Raw genomic sequence first — 12,993 nt, 5'->3', positions numbered from 1 at the left:
TCTCTCTCTCTCTCTCTGTCTATTACTCTATCATCATTTAAAAGAGATTATCCTACTTGTCAATAAGTTCTCTGGTGCCTCTGTCACATCCTCACTTGTGGTATCAGTCAAATGGTCATGGCTGTTGTTTTGATGATATGACACCGACTCTAGAAAATAAAAACAGTATTAAGAACATTCTTTTTTCATATTGTCAAAGTTAGGTGTGTTTCCCTGCAATTGTTATTTACCAGGCTCCATGTCAGTGTTCAGAAGGGTCCCAGAGTCAGTGACGTTCATGTTGTCAGGTGGATGTGGTGTTGGTGATTCTGCTGTAGGAGGATAAACAGGTTTGGAGCGAGCAGAAAAAAACAAACATAACTAAACATGAACAGCATATAGTGTATGTATACAAATATAGTTTCTTACCATGTTTCACGGGTAAATGGGTAGTGGTTCTGTTGTCGCTGCTGGCGTACATGTTACGGTCCACTATGAGTGGAGCTATAGAGAATACATACATTGAGATTTCAAATTTATAGTCACGCACATTTAAGCATCATTTTCTGAAACAGTATTTCCCACCTGTTGTTAACCGTGTCGGTGTCTCTGTAATGTTCTCGGTGTTGGAGACATTCACGCTGTTGTTGTTGTGGTCTTTAGAAAATGACACTGGAGAAAATAGTGTTAAGTTAATTAATAAGTTAATGGTGTGAAACACATTTCATTATACAATCAAAACTGTTTATGCTTAAGATCAGGGGTCTCAAAGACCAAAAAATGACCTGGGGGCCACTGAGCATATAGTCTGGTCAGGATGGGGCCAGACATGTGAACTACAGTCCAGCTTTTTGTTCAGTACGGGTAAGCGATATGAACTTAAAATGACAATATTGGTGATGATATTTAAATAAAAGCATTTGTTTTGATATGGAACAATGTATGGTTTGCAAAAAAACATATTTATGACATACAGAAATAAAGTATTAGTATTAGTATTTCTATTGTAATGGAGGAACAGAATTATTGTCATCAAGGTCATAACAGTTAGGGTACATTGTTTCTCATAAGTAGAAACTGTTGTTTACCAGGCTCCATGGTTGTGTTCAGGAAGTTCATAGGCTCAGTAACGTTCATGTGGTCAGGTGAATATGGTGTTGGTGATTCTGTAGAAACATACATAAGATTTTTTTTTTTTTTTTTAAATCATACAAACATTAAATATCAATGTCAATAACATAACATATTGCTATATAGTAAAGGAACCTGTGTTTACTCACCAGTTGAATTTAGCTTGTTGTTCCTTGAGCCTAGAGTGAAAAATATGTCATAAATTGTCATATAAAATACTTATAGAGTACTATAACTAGATTAAATCATACTCTATGGTAAGGACTTACACTTGAATGATAAAGACTTAAAGATGGTATATGTAGTGTATATGTTAGTGTCTGACAACAGGTGACACTAACAAATCATAAATAGGTTATATACATTAAATATCCATCTACAGAGTGTATGGAAGAGGAAGAAAGAACATTAGCTAACTGAGGCTGAAATTACATATGTTGCTTCCCCGTCCAGGAAAGAATAATTCACACGAGTCTGCCTTTACTTCCTCTCCACTTTCAGATTTCTCTATTTTAACTTGTCTCCTCTGCAAACCCTCATTTTGTCTTCTCTTCTGGTCAGAGATGATTTTGAGAGGTACTGAGGATTTTTAGGTCCAATGTAGTTCAGTATTTCTAATGCTTAGAGACTAGCTGCGCTATGTTTGCTCTGCTCACATCCGCTGTGTTGAAGTGCTGCATTATAAGGAAGGTATTGGTGGTTGGTGCAGCACACCAACCAAAAGAACAAATGTCATTTACAGCCCGCAAATGAACATTTTATTGGGAATAAAGTGGCTGCAACATTGTTACCAGTGAAGCCAGTATTACAAATGAACATTACTATATAACTATAATACATTCCTTATAGCACATGTCATATAAAATGGGATTAAAAGATGTTCAAATCCACAATTAGACGTTGTTATGTGACTTCCTGTGAATGACACTGATACAGTTTGTACACAGTAGCGTGAGAGTTTCTTACCACTTTGCATGAGTATTTCATTCATGGTCCCACTAACATTGAAGGCGTCACTGGTTTGGTTTTCAGACAGCAGACCTGGATTATGACGGGGTGAAATTACACATTCAGTTTTATTTTGTTCAAATTGTCGTTTTCATTGAAAAATGAGAGACAAAGGGGAATGTTCATCCATCCATCCATCATCTACCGCTTTATCCTCCAACAGAGGGTCGCCGGACAAAGGGGAATGTGTTGAAGTTAATGTTAGTTCAATAGAAACAGCATTTACTGTAATAATTTTATTGTTGACTAAAGAGAAGAGCAGCTGGAATTCATATGTATATTATTCAACACAATGATTTACCTCTTTCCATAGTTGTATTGATAATGTTTCCACTGCTAGTGTTGCTCCTTGGAGTCAATTCTGCAGAAACTGAAGCTGTGAAATGAAATAAAACATGAGCAGAATATGCCATATTAATGGTAGTTACACTGCAGCCTTATGTTATTGTTAATTTTACAAAAAGAATGTAAGGGTTTATCCTACTTGTCAAGTTCACTGGTGCCTCTGTAACATTCTCACTTGTAGTATCAGTGAAACGGTCATGGCTTTTGTTTTGATGAAATAACTCCGACTCTGGAAAATAAAACAGTATTAAGAACATTCTTTTTTCATATTGTCAAAGTTAAGTGTGTTTCTCTGCAATTGTTATTTACCAGGCTCCCTGTCTGTGTTCAGAAGAGTCACAGAGTATTAAATATAAATACATTTGTACAGTCTATAAATGTAGGTTCTTACCATGTTGCACAGCCAAATCAATTGTGGTTTTGTTGTCAGTGACGACATCTCTGAATTGGTCCACAATGGGTGAAGCTGTAGAATACACTATATATATATATATATGTACATATACATATATATGTATATACACACATATATGTGTGTATATATATGTATATATGATATGAATATGATTATTAGTATATATCTTGTGTATTCAAGTCATAGTCACTCACCTATTCATGATATATGAAACAGTATTTCCCACCTGTTGTTAACTGTGTTGGTGTCCCTGTAGTGTTCTCAGTGTTGGAGACGTTTACACGGTTGTAGTGTTTATAAGACGACACTGACTCAAGAAAATAAAGGTGAATTGTGTTTAACAGGGCGTTTTATACAATCAAAACAGTTTACACTTTAGATGTGTGTATTAGTGTATTAGTATATTTTGCAGAAAATACTAATAATACTCTTTCTGACAGGACATTTACTTATGATGGACTACTATATTTATACCAGTACTAGAGTACTTTTTTCACCACAGATGTTTGAAACGCTTGACATAAATAACATATGTCATCTGTGAGGAAGGTTTCGACTGTACACACTCTTATAAAAGTGATAATGCATGTGTGATTATATATCACAATTACACTCTGAGCATGAGTGTGTTTTTCCTGTTGATCTGCTCTCTCTCTCTCTCTCTCTCTCTCTCTCTCTCCCTCTCTCTGAGGAATCTGACACTGAGTTGTGTGAGTTAAGTGAGTTTCTCTCACCAGTTTCCATGTCATTGTTTGTCTGTCTCTGCGAGGGATTAAAAGTAAAGCTATCTCTGGCTTGATCTGTTGAATGTGGCGTTGGTAACACTGTAGGAAGAAACACAAGCAGAGCATATACTTTTAAGATTGACCATGTGTGGGAAAAGTATTTCATGAATGATTTTCATTATCACCTACCTGTTAGCAGATTTCCCGGTGCCTCTGTAACATTCCCTGTGTTGGTGTCGTATCTGTTGTCTGGATGCAGAGAAACTGATTCTGTAAAAACAAACAAACACAGAATTAGAATAACTCAAATTATGTTTATTAAAACCATGAAGTATGCAGTCATGCAGTACACTCAAACTCTACAGCTATATTAGTAAAAATGAAGGTTAGCATCTAAAAAAGTGTAATTTTATAAATGTGAAAGTAAAGTGCTGCGTCAGCTACATCTATCTTCAATTTTAAAATGATTGTATTCCACATTATTAATTTGAGTCTAAAAACCAAAACCTCACATGACAGTTTCTTACCATTAGTAACTGGAGTATAGGTGACATTTCCTCTGCCATGATTTAAGGTGTCAATATGTCGACCTAAATATTTAGAAAGAGTTGAAATGTATCAACTAACTGAGTTACTATGCAAAGCCTGTTTTATTTATTTTCAATTACAATTACAAAACACACAATCTCACCTGTTGATAATTTTACTGGTGCCGCTGTGTTGGTATCATTCAAGGTGTTGTTGCTGCTGTAGTTCAGATTAAATGATACCGATGCTGGAAAATAAAAAAAAACATTGAATAATTGTTGTTGTGGGGGTTGATGACACATCATATTGTGACAGGAAATACCCCAGAGGCAATTTTGTGAGCATGTAATAATGTAGAAGTGTTGTAATAGGTTGGGTGTGATCCCATTTTTTAAGATGGTGTGTTTTTTTTCACAGACTTTCTTAAACGGTTGTTTACCAGGTTTCGCTGTCGTGTTGAAAAGTTTCCTCAAGTCAGAAACATATGACGTGATTGCGTGTGATGTTGTTGATTCTGCAGAAAGACAAAATAAGACACATTAATGCAAAACAGCATTTAACAGGGACTTCAAAGCCTTCAAGGTTACAAATGTGAATAATAGTTGCTTATTTCCTACCAGACTTGTTTATTCTTGTACTGTTTTCTGTGAAAGCCGCTCTGGTCGGGAGAGGAGTTGAATCTACATATATATACAAGGAGAAATGGAAAGTGTGACATAGTTATACTTTACTTTACTGTGGACTAATCATTTTAGACCCAATATGTTTTCATTTGAAAAATAAGATACTTTGGTATTATGTTCCTGGACTGGAGCATACAATCAAAATAAGAACTCTTAGATTTTTTTATTATTATTATTTGTTTTGGTGAAAGAAAGAAAGACCTTGGTCTCTTGACTTCAGAATCAGAATCTTTATTGTCATTGTGACAACGAGACATTGCACAATGCCTCAAGCTGCCAGACCTGAGACTGGAAAGTTTAAAATATGCTGTGGGATAAAAGAAAAGCCTCACAAGATATCAAGATACTGAGCAAGGTAGGATTATATGATTATATTAAAGACCAGATTTTAAAGTATCTTTAAAACCCTGCATCTATGACACTGGCTTATATTAAAACCATGCATTAATGCTGAGATAACCATCCATGCATCTATATGTTACTTACAAACTTCAATCATTCAGCTTTAGGGTCACTTTGTGGTGTAACTTCTTAAATGGTTCAATATTTTCTTCCGTCGTCAAGGTGCATAATGTCCGGGAAGAGGTTTTTAGCAGTTTAGTAGTTTTTGTAGATATGCTCTTACTCGTGTTGGGTTGATGACGATGCCCACAGATGGTTTTGTTTCTCATTTCAGTCCAATAACAGGCTGGACAGACTGGACCAGGTAAACCAGTCGGACCTGGTGGACCCCTTGGGCCAGAGAGACCTACAAGTATATTAAACAAATAGTTTAGCCATGTAAAAACAGGCCTCAACAACGAGCGAACCAAAACTGAACAGGAAAGAGTTAATATAGGCTACTATGAATATGGGATACATTCATAGATAGGGAAGATTGGAATACCCCAGTAAATGAGTGATGGATGAACAAAGTGACTTAGTGAGAACACAGCGTAAATGTGTTATCAGTCCAGTGAACAGCTATTGGACAGATGTTTCAAACGTGCTCCAGGTTTGTGTTTCGAAGATTCCTTGACATTGCTTTCTAATCCACACATTCATCCACCCGGTAATCTACAGGGATGGATTATTAGACGTGTAAGACTATACTATAAGTCTCTCACCTCTTCTTCCTCGTTTCCCCTTCGGCCCTGGCACACCCTGCGGCCCCAGTGAGCCTGCTCTACCTGGCAAACCTCACAGACACAAGTGCATTGTTATATTAGAACACATTTAGCAGAATTGATGTACATTAACATTTAATGTACAGTACCTGGCGGTCCGGGTGGTCCAGGTGGACCTAAGGGGGGGAAACAACAAATAAAGACTGAAAACAGCAGAGGCACCAATAAAAAAATTTGTGCTGGAGTGGAGGATATAATTGAAGTGCACCTGTTATACAAGCTCCTTTGTTGTTGCTACACAGGTCGGCGAGGGATTTGACCTGAAGTTAGGAAAAAACGGACACACACACAATGTAAAGGAAAAGTTGTGTTGCAGCCATTTTGTATGCAGTCTTTGTTTATGTATTTTAAACACTGGGTGGAGCAGGGGAGCAGTGGGGCAGGTACAGGTGAGAGGGCCAGTGATGAACACACCGTTTTTGACTGTGTGTTCATGCAGAGCAAACGCTACATTTACACAAGTGTTGAATAAATCAGTCGGAAGCTACAGTCGAGGGCGAGCGCCTTAATATCTCAATCAGTGGCTTTGAGCAGAAATAGTCACCGCAGCTTGACGGTGTAACTCAAATGCAGATTTCCACAATCTTGTTCTCGCAGCTGCAGCAGTGTGAAGTGCCACCACAGAATCTATCTGTTATTAAAAGATAAATGTTAATTACTGAAACGCTTGTCTTGAATGCCAGATACATTTCTCCTGAGGGAGAAAAACAAAACACAGCTCTGAAATGATTTTGTTCTCAGCATCAAGACTTTCAAACGATCTATATTATCTTCTGCTTTTAAGGGGTTTAGAGCGGTTCTCATTGTGCTATGTAAATTATACGTTTTATTACATAACATGTCATTTAGCAGACGCTTTTAACAATTTATTTATGAATCAATAACATACTTGGAATATTAACTCATAATGATAGGTTGCAGTCCCTTTCAATGAGTAAATAAAGTTTTGTTTTGGTCAAACACTTGTGCACCAGTGGTAAATTGCTAATATTAATATCCCTTCTGAAGAGAAGCCAATTCCCAGAGGATGTGAGGAGAGCTGAGGGAGGAGCAGCTCACAGTCAATGGAAAACAGATCCTTTCTTAATCACTGCAGCAGACTCCTGAATTCTTTGCATTACATGAACGTTTCTTATCACAAGAGGGAAAAGAGAAGAAATGTTTGTATGTATGAGAGAAAACATAATTCCTTCCCTGCTCTTTGTCATATTAACAGTAATCAGAACTACTGAAGTTGTGCTCTTCTTATTTTTATTTTTTTTTTTTTACAGCAAAAGCAATCAAATCTTTACAAACACACAAAAGAGCACATTTACAAGGAGGATGGTTGTTGTCTTACAGGGACCATGGAGTATGTCATCAACATCAGCATGTCCGCCTGATCCTCACTTTGTGTCGGTTCCCCATCCTGGTTTCGCCTGCTGCGGTGAAGCGTCTTCACATGTCCAGGTTCTGTGGACAGTTTGCAGCTCTGTGACAGCTCCTGCACCTGAGTGTCCAACCTGACCATCTCCTTCACCAGCTCTGTCTGCTGAACAAGCAGAAAGACTAAACCTGCAGAGGTGAGCAGCAGCAGCAGCACGCACAATCCCAGCAGCAGCTCTTTCCACATGGCAAATAATCCACGTCTCTCCGTCATGTCTGTGGCTTGGTTCCTTATTCTCTACTGAGGAGTGATGTGGGATCTGAAGTTCACAAGCACATATCTGAACACCTGCCAACAGATGATACGTCAGTGGGAAACTCAGCTCAATCTGTTGCAGAGGCATGTCACAATCTGTCTGAAACTATACTGAGGAAACCACATGATGAATTGCACAACAACAAGCATCTGGGAAACAGTTACAGTAACGTCTGCCTGCACACTTGCTTGATTTAGAAGCAGCTCATGGACATATTTCCAGAATGACTGCCCCACATCTCTCTAGTGCTCTTCTTCTCAATTATTGTCATCAGTGCTCTACACAGAATTATATGGAAGTGGAATAAATAAGTTGTGGACAAAGGGATCATTCTTTGGATTCACAAAGGAGCTTTCAGTGTGCTTTCTGTGTGTGTGTGTCTGTGTGTGTCTGTGTGTGTGTGTGTGTGTGTGCGTGCGTGTGTGTAAATCCTTTGAAATCTCTTTTCATGAAACGTTTTGATGTTGATAATCTAACTAAAAAATGAATTTCCCAATAAAGAATCAATGTTGCATATTTTCCCTAATTATTCCAGCTTCATTGTTAGAGTGAATGAAGTTTTTCAGCCAATTTAGAATGAAAGCAGCTTCCCTAAAGCCTCAAATGTGCGGCCAGTATCTTGTTTAGCAATATAACAGCTATTCAGAAGTGCTGAGCCTGAAGGGAAGCTCATTAGACGCACAATACCCATCTGCATAAACTGCTTTTTTTCTAATTAAGTTCGAATGTATGATTTCAGATGTTAACAAAACAACCAAAAAAAGTGTGAACGCCATTTCCACATAAAGGCTGAGCTTTTCAGATGTTGAAGATAAGATTTCTCTGTCACCAGTTGGCTCATTCAAGCTGCAGAGTAATTCTCCACTCCCTTTGTCACAGGTCAGTCTGACCCAGCTAATTAACTTCCTCTTAAAAAGCTTCCATGGTTGACAAGCTGGAGAATGGGATTTTCTTTCTTTTGGGCAAATTAAAATGTGAAGCTGATCTTTGAAAATAAAAAAAGAAGAAAACCATGAAAGCGTTCTGCAGAAAAAACACTTTATTCTTTTTGAATCGGTGTGTGGTTCCTTGCAGTGTTCTGCCATGTGAAGGTACTTGAGACCACAAAGTGGCAATGTTTCTAAGCAACCAGTGAGGTGAAGGTTTAAAACCAAGGCTTTATAAACACTTGGATCACACTGTGATTTATTTGGTGGAAGAATGTCATCTCTGAAATCCAGTGGGTGAAGCAAAGTAAGTTTCACTGATCACTTGATAATTACTTATTGAAGAAGTGGATATTGGAAGTGTTTTCCTCTCCTTTTTTTGAACTGACAGATTCATCTGTAATTTGACGTAGTTGGGCATTAACTTACATTTTATAGCTTCCCTTTGAGCACGGTAAGGAGGGAAAATTGACTCACTAACATTCATTAATTCTCTAGTGACTTTTGTTAAATTAAAAGCAAATTACTGACATTATTGAACGTAAGGAAAATAATGTTATATGTAAAATCTGTGTTCTAATGTTTCCACTGAGTTACTGACACAGTTTGTCGTTAAGCTTTATGTGGGTGTATTTTGGTTTCCATGTGCACCAGGGATCCGTTGCGTGTGAGCACTGAAGGACAAAAGTATCAGTTAGGATTAAAAGGAAGGTTGTCCAGAGATTTAATTTCGCGTTTTGAAGCTGTAGGAACACAAGTCAGACTCGACCTGCAGGTTGTTAGAGGACGAACTGAGCCAGTGCAGGTGTGTCTGTACAATGGCAGGACTTATGAAGGGGATGCTGCCGCTGGAGATGCTTAACATCGGCCCCATGGAGGTGAACACGGTGTCTGAGGTCACGGTCTTGCTGCTTCTTGTTCTTCTGCTGCTCTACACTGTTTGGAGCTGCACAAACCGGTTGTCACACATACCAGGTGAGAGACCAAAGCTTTGGCTTTATCACAAGATTGTGAAGACTGGTGCAAGCAGACAGATGTCACAAGAAAACAGGAAGAATGTGTTTACCACCTTATTTTTTGCAGGTTTTTGCAAGTTCAGGGGCCACATACAGCACAATTTAATCTCAAGTGGGCCGGACCAGTAGCATAATAACCTATTAACAACAACATTTTTTCCCTTTGTTTTACGTTTAATGAAGTATCTTTTTACAAAAACATATTATTAAAAACCTGACATTTCTTGAGAAACTAAGCGCAATTTCAACAACATTATGCCTTTAAGTACATTAAGTTAACATTTACAGGCATCTGGAACTGAAAAATAAAGTCTTTCACAAATTCATCCAGGAGGCTGGATTGGACCTACTGGTGATGATGCCCCTATCATATCAACATCAGAGCACAGACTTGATGAATTCAATATCTAATTCAAAGTCATGTCAACAAACCTGATGCTTCCTAATAATAGAGAACTATTATGTTGAATACACCTACTTCTTTCTTCTAGGTCCATCCTTCTTGGCAGGACTGGGTCCCTTTCTCTCCTACATCAGATTCATCTGGACTGGAATTGGAACAGCAAGCAACTATTACAACAACAAATATGGCAGCATGGTGCGGGTGTGGATTAATGGTGAGGAGACCCTCATTTTTAGCAGGCAAGTTCTACTGAGATACCAGGCATGGAGAATCTGACAGTACATGTCATGATAGTTCATTATAATGAAATTATAATGAAATAATAACAGTCTGGCTTCACCTACAGATCTACAGAGGTGTATCATGTGCTGAAGAGTGCTCACTACACTGCCAGATTTGGAAGCACAAAAGGTCTGAGGTGTGTTGGGATGGAAGGGAGGGGTGTCATCTTCAACAGTGATGTCCCACTCTGGAGAAAAGTGAGGACATATTTCTATAAAGGTAAGTGATTACTACAGATGTGGCAAAACAAAGCAAACTCTACATTCATATCGGTTGACGGTTGAATCCCTGAATCGTTGTCCTGCTGTTTCTCAGCCCTGACAGGCCCCACCATCCAGAGGACAGTGGCGGTCTGTCTGAGCTCCACTGCTAAACACCTGGACGGCCTGCAGGAGATGACCGACCCCTCCGGTCACGTGGACGCTCTCAATCTGTTGAGAGCCATCGTCGTGGACATCTCCAACAGGCTGTTCCTCAGGGTGCCACTTAACGGTCAGCTGCATGTGCAGAGTCTGGAACATCTTCACTCAGACTTATTATTTCCTGCCAGTTAATATTCACATTCAGTTTCTTATAGGAAGGATTGTGAAAAAATGTTTAAATTGCGATTATTTTTAACAGAAATTGCGATATGATTCACGATATCAGAGGTATATATCACATCATTAATCTTGAAACACATATGTAAAATGATTACTCTGTGATATTTGTGCAGGTCTGTGAGACACAAAGATGTTCTCTTTAGTCCGTAGAATAAGATGTGTATAGATCAAGACAGTCATTTAATGTAAAATGATATTTTGACACACATCTTGGCTTTGAAAAACATTGGGCCTCCTGTGATTTGAAAATGTTGATAGAATTTCATTACAATATAATTGTATATTAATATTTTTATTTATGGTGTCTCAGAGAAGGACTTGCTGATGAAAATCCACAACTACTTTGAGACATGGCAAGCTGTTCTTATCAAGCCTGACATATTCTTCAAGATTGGATGGCTGTACAACAAGCACAAGAGAGCAGCGTAAGATCCTCACACTCACCAGTGAAGCAACATTTGGTGTGGAATTTCTTCAACTGTGATGCTTTCTGAACTTTAACAGCCAAGAACTGCAAGACGCCATGGAGAGCCTTCTAGAAATGAAAAGACAAATGATTCATGACACGGAGAAGTTGGATGATGATCTCGACTTTGCGACGGAGCTCATCCTTGCACAGGTGAGTCAGTATTCAGGTCTGAACTACCTGTGTCACAGAGTTACTGTGCAGATAACGTCTGTGTTTGTCGTGTTCTCCTTACCTTCATTTGTCCGTGTAACAGAACCACGGAGAGCTCACAGCAGATAACGTAAGGCAGTGTGTGCTGGAGATGGTGATCGCAGGCCCGGACACACTTTCCATCAGTCTCTTCTTCATGCTGATGCTGCTGAAACAAAACCCAGATGTGGAGCAGAGAATAGTGGAGGAGATGAACACTGTCTGGAGTGAGTGAATGACTGATGAGTGATTTTATTACACCAGCTGAATACTACACTGTTCTAAAAAAAAAAATGCTGTAATTTTCTTGTTTCCAGGTGAAAAAGGTGCAGAAAAAATGAATTATCAAAGCCTGAATGTGCTGGAGAACTTCATCAATGAGTCTATGAGGTTTCATCCAGTTGTCGATTTCACAATGAGAAAAGCTCTGGAAGATGACGTCATTAAAGGCACAAAAATCAGGAAGGGAACAAACATCATCCTCAACATTGGCCTGATGCATAAGACTGAATTCTTCCCTCAACCCAAAGAGTTCAGCCTGTTGAACTTTGACAAAACTGTGAGTCATGCAGCAATATGTGATTCTGGAAAAAGCAAACAAACAAACAAACAAACAAACCACTTCCTTCTCTGTCTGGCAGGTGCCCAGTCGTTTCTTTCAGCCCTTTGGCTGCGGGCCTCGTTCCTGTGTGGGTAAACACATCGCCATGGTGATGATGAAGGTCATCTTGGTCACTCTGTTGTCGCGCTACACGGTGTGTCCTCGTCAAGGCTGCACCCTCAACAGCATCAGGCAGACCAACAACCTCTCGCAGCAGCCTGTGGAGGACAAGCACAGCCTGACCATGCGTTTCATCCCTCGCAGCACACAACCTCAATACAGTCAGCCCTGAAAACCAGTCAAGCTTGATAAGAACGTTATTGTTCCATCGTATTTGCCTTACTTTCTTTATGCCAGAAAACAGCAGTTATGTATTACAGCAGATTTGAAGTGAGAAGTGAGCTTTAAAGACTACAGTGAATACAGGAATCAGCAAAGACAGTCAACAAGCTCTCGGTGTAAAGAATCCACCTTGTCTTGGTTTCACAAACAACACGTACATATTAATCACCAGTAGTTGATGAAGTTAGTGTTACTGTGTCACAGTGGTCGATAACAGTAGATACAGAATGTTTTGTCACAGACACACTTTTGTCTTAACTATAACCACAGTGAGTAGTGTTAGTACAAAGCATTTCAAGTTGTGATTTCAGTACACAGTTATGTATGTAATCTAATGTTATGTAATGTATATACGTAGCATGTGCAATAATGTGAATTATAGGTGAGGCAAACTTCTTTTTTTGTTGACCATTATTTGCTGTCTTTCTCTACAAATTTACAATTGATAAACTTTTTTTCCTCTTCAAAGACTGAGAAATGTGCATTTAAAGGTGGATTGTC

At 38.7% G+C, this 12,993-nt stretch overlaps 2 protein-coding genes across 5 annotated transcripts; one reads left to right on the top strand and one right to left on the bottom strand.

Moving 5' to 3' along the window:
• Positions 1-18: 18 nt before the first annotated feature.
• LOC131469678 (mucin-2-like) lies at positions 19-7,814 on the bottom strand. Of its 4 annotated transcripts, none has more exons than XM_058644929.1 (22): positions 7,320-7,812; positions 6,189-6,240; positions 6,070-6,096; positions 5,921-5,992; positions 5,440-5,562; positions 4,749-4,811; positions 4,571-4,645; positions 4,295-4,378; positions 4,131-4,193; positions 3,793-3,873; positions 3,613-3,702; positions 3,105-3,185; positions 2,855-2,929; positions 2,603-2,692; positions 2,420-2,494; positions 2,077-2,151; positions 1,260-1,289; positions 1,068-1,145; positions 565-651; positions 409-483; positions 231-311; positions 19-149 (listed from the first exon to the last, which is right to left on the bottom strand). In XM_058644929.1, exons 1-22 carry the CDS (start codon positions 7,617-7,619, stop codon positions 34-36), a joined length of 1,893 nt encoding a protein of 630 aa, XP_058500912.1. In that variant the 5' UTR covers positions 7,620-7,812; the 3' UTR covers positions 19-33. The 4 variants fall into 4 exon arrangements, with proteins under 4 accessions (XP_058500912.1, XP_058500910.1, XP_058500911.1 ...); XM_058644927.1 differs by having other exon boundaries at positions 2,855-2,941; positions 7,320-7,810; XM_058644928.1 differs by having other exon boundaries at positions 2,855-2,941; positions 5,921-5,983; positions 7,320-7,810.
• Positions 7,815-9,244: 1,430 nt separating this feature from the next.
• On the top strand, positions 9,245-12,889 carry LOC131469705 (aromatase). The gene is made up of 9 exons (XM_058644974.1): positions 9,245-9,563; positions 10,096-10,246; positions 10,354-10,508; positions 10,605-10,781; positions 11,202-11,316; positions 11,396-11,510; positions 11,614-11,776; positions 11,867-12,108; positions 12,191-12,889. Exons 1-9 carry the CDS (start codon positions 9,407-9,409, stop codon positions 12,440-12,442), a joined length of 1,527 nt encoding a protein of 508 aa, XP_058500957.1. The 5' UTR covers positions 9,245-9,406; the 3' UTR covers positions 12,443-12,889.
• Positions 12,890-12,993: the final 104 nt, after the last annotated feature.

Source organism: Solea solea, chromosome 12 (genome assembly GCF_958295425.1).
Source record: "Solea solea chromosome 12, fSolSol10.1, whole genome shotgun sequence".
Classification (NCBI taxonomy): Eukaryota; Metazoa; Chordata; class Actinopteri; order Pleuronectiformes; family Soleidae; genus Solea; species Solea solea.
Note: the sequence above shows the minus strand (reverse complement) of the source record. Positions and strands in the feature narration are given on the sequence as shown.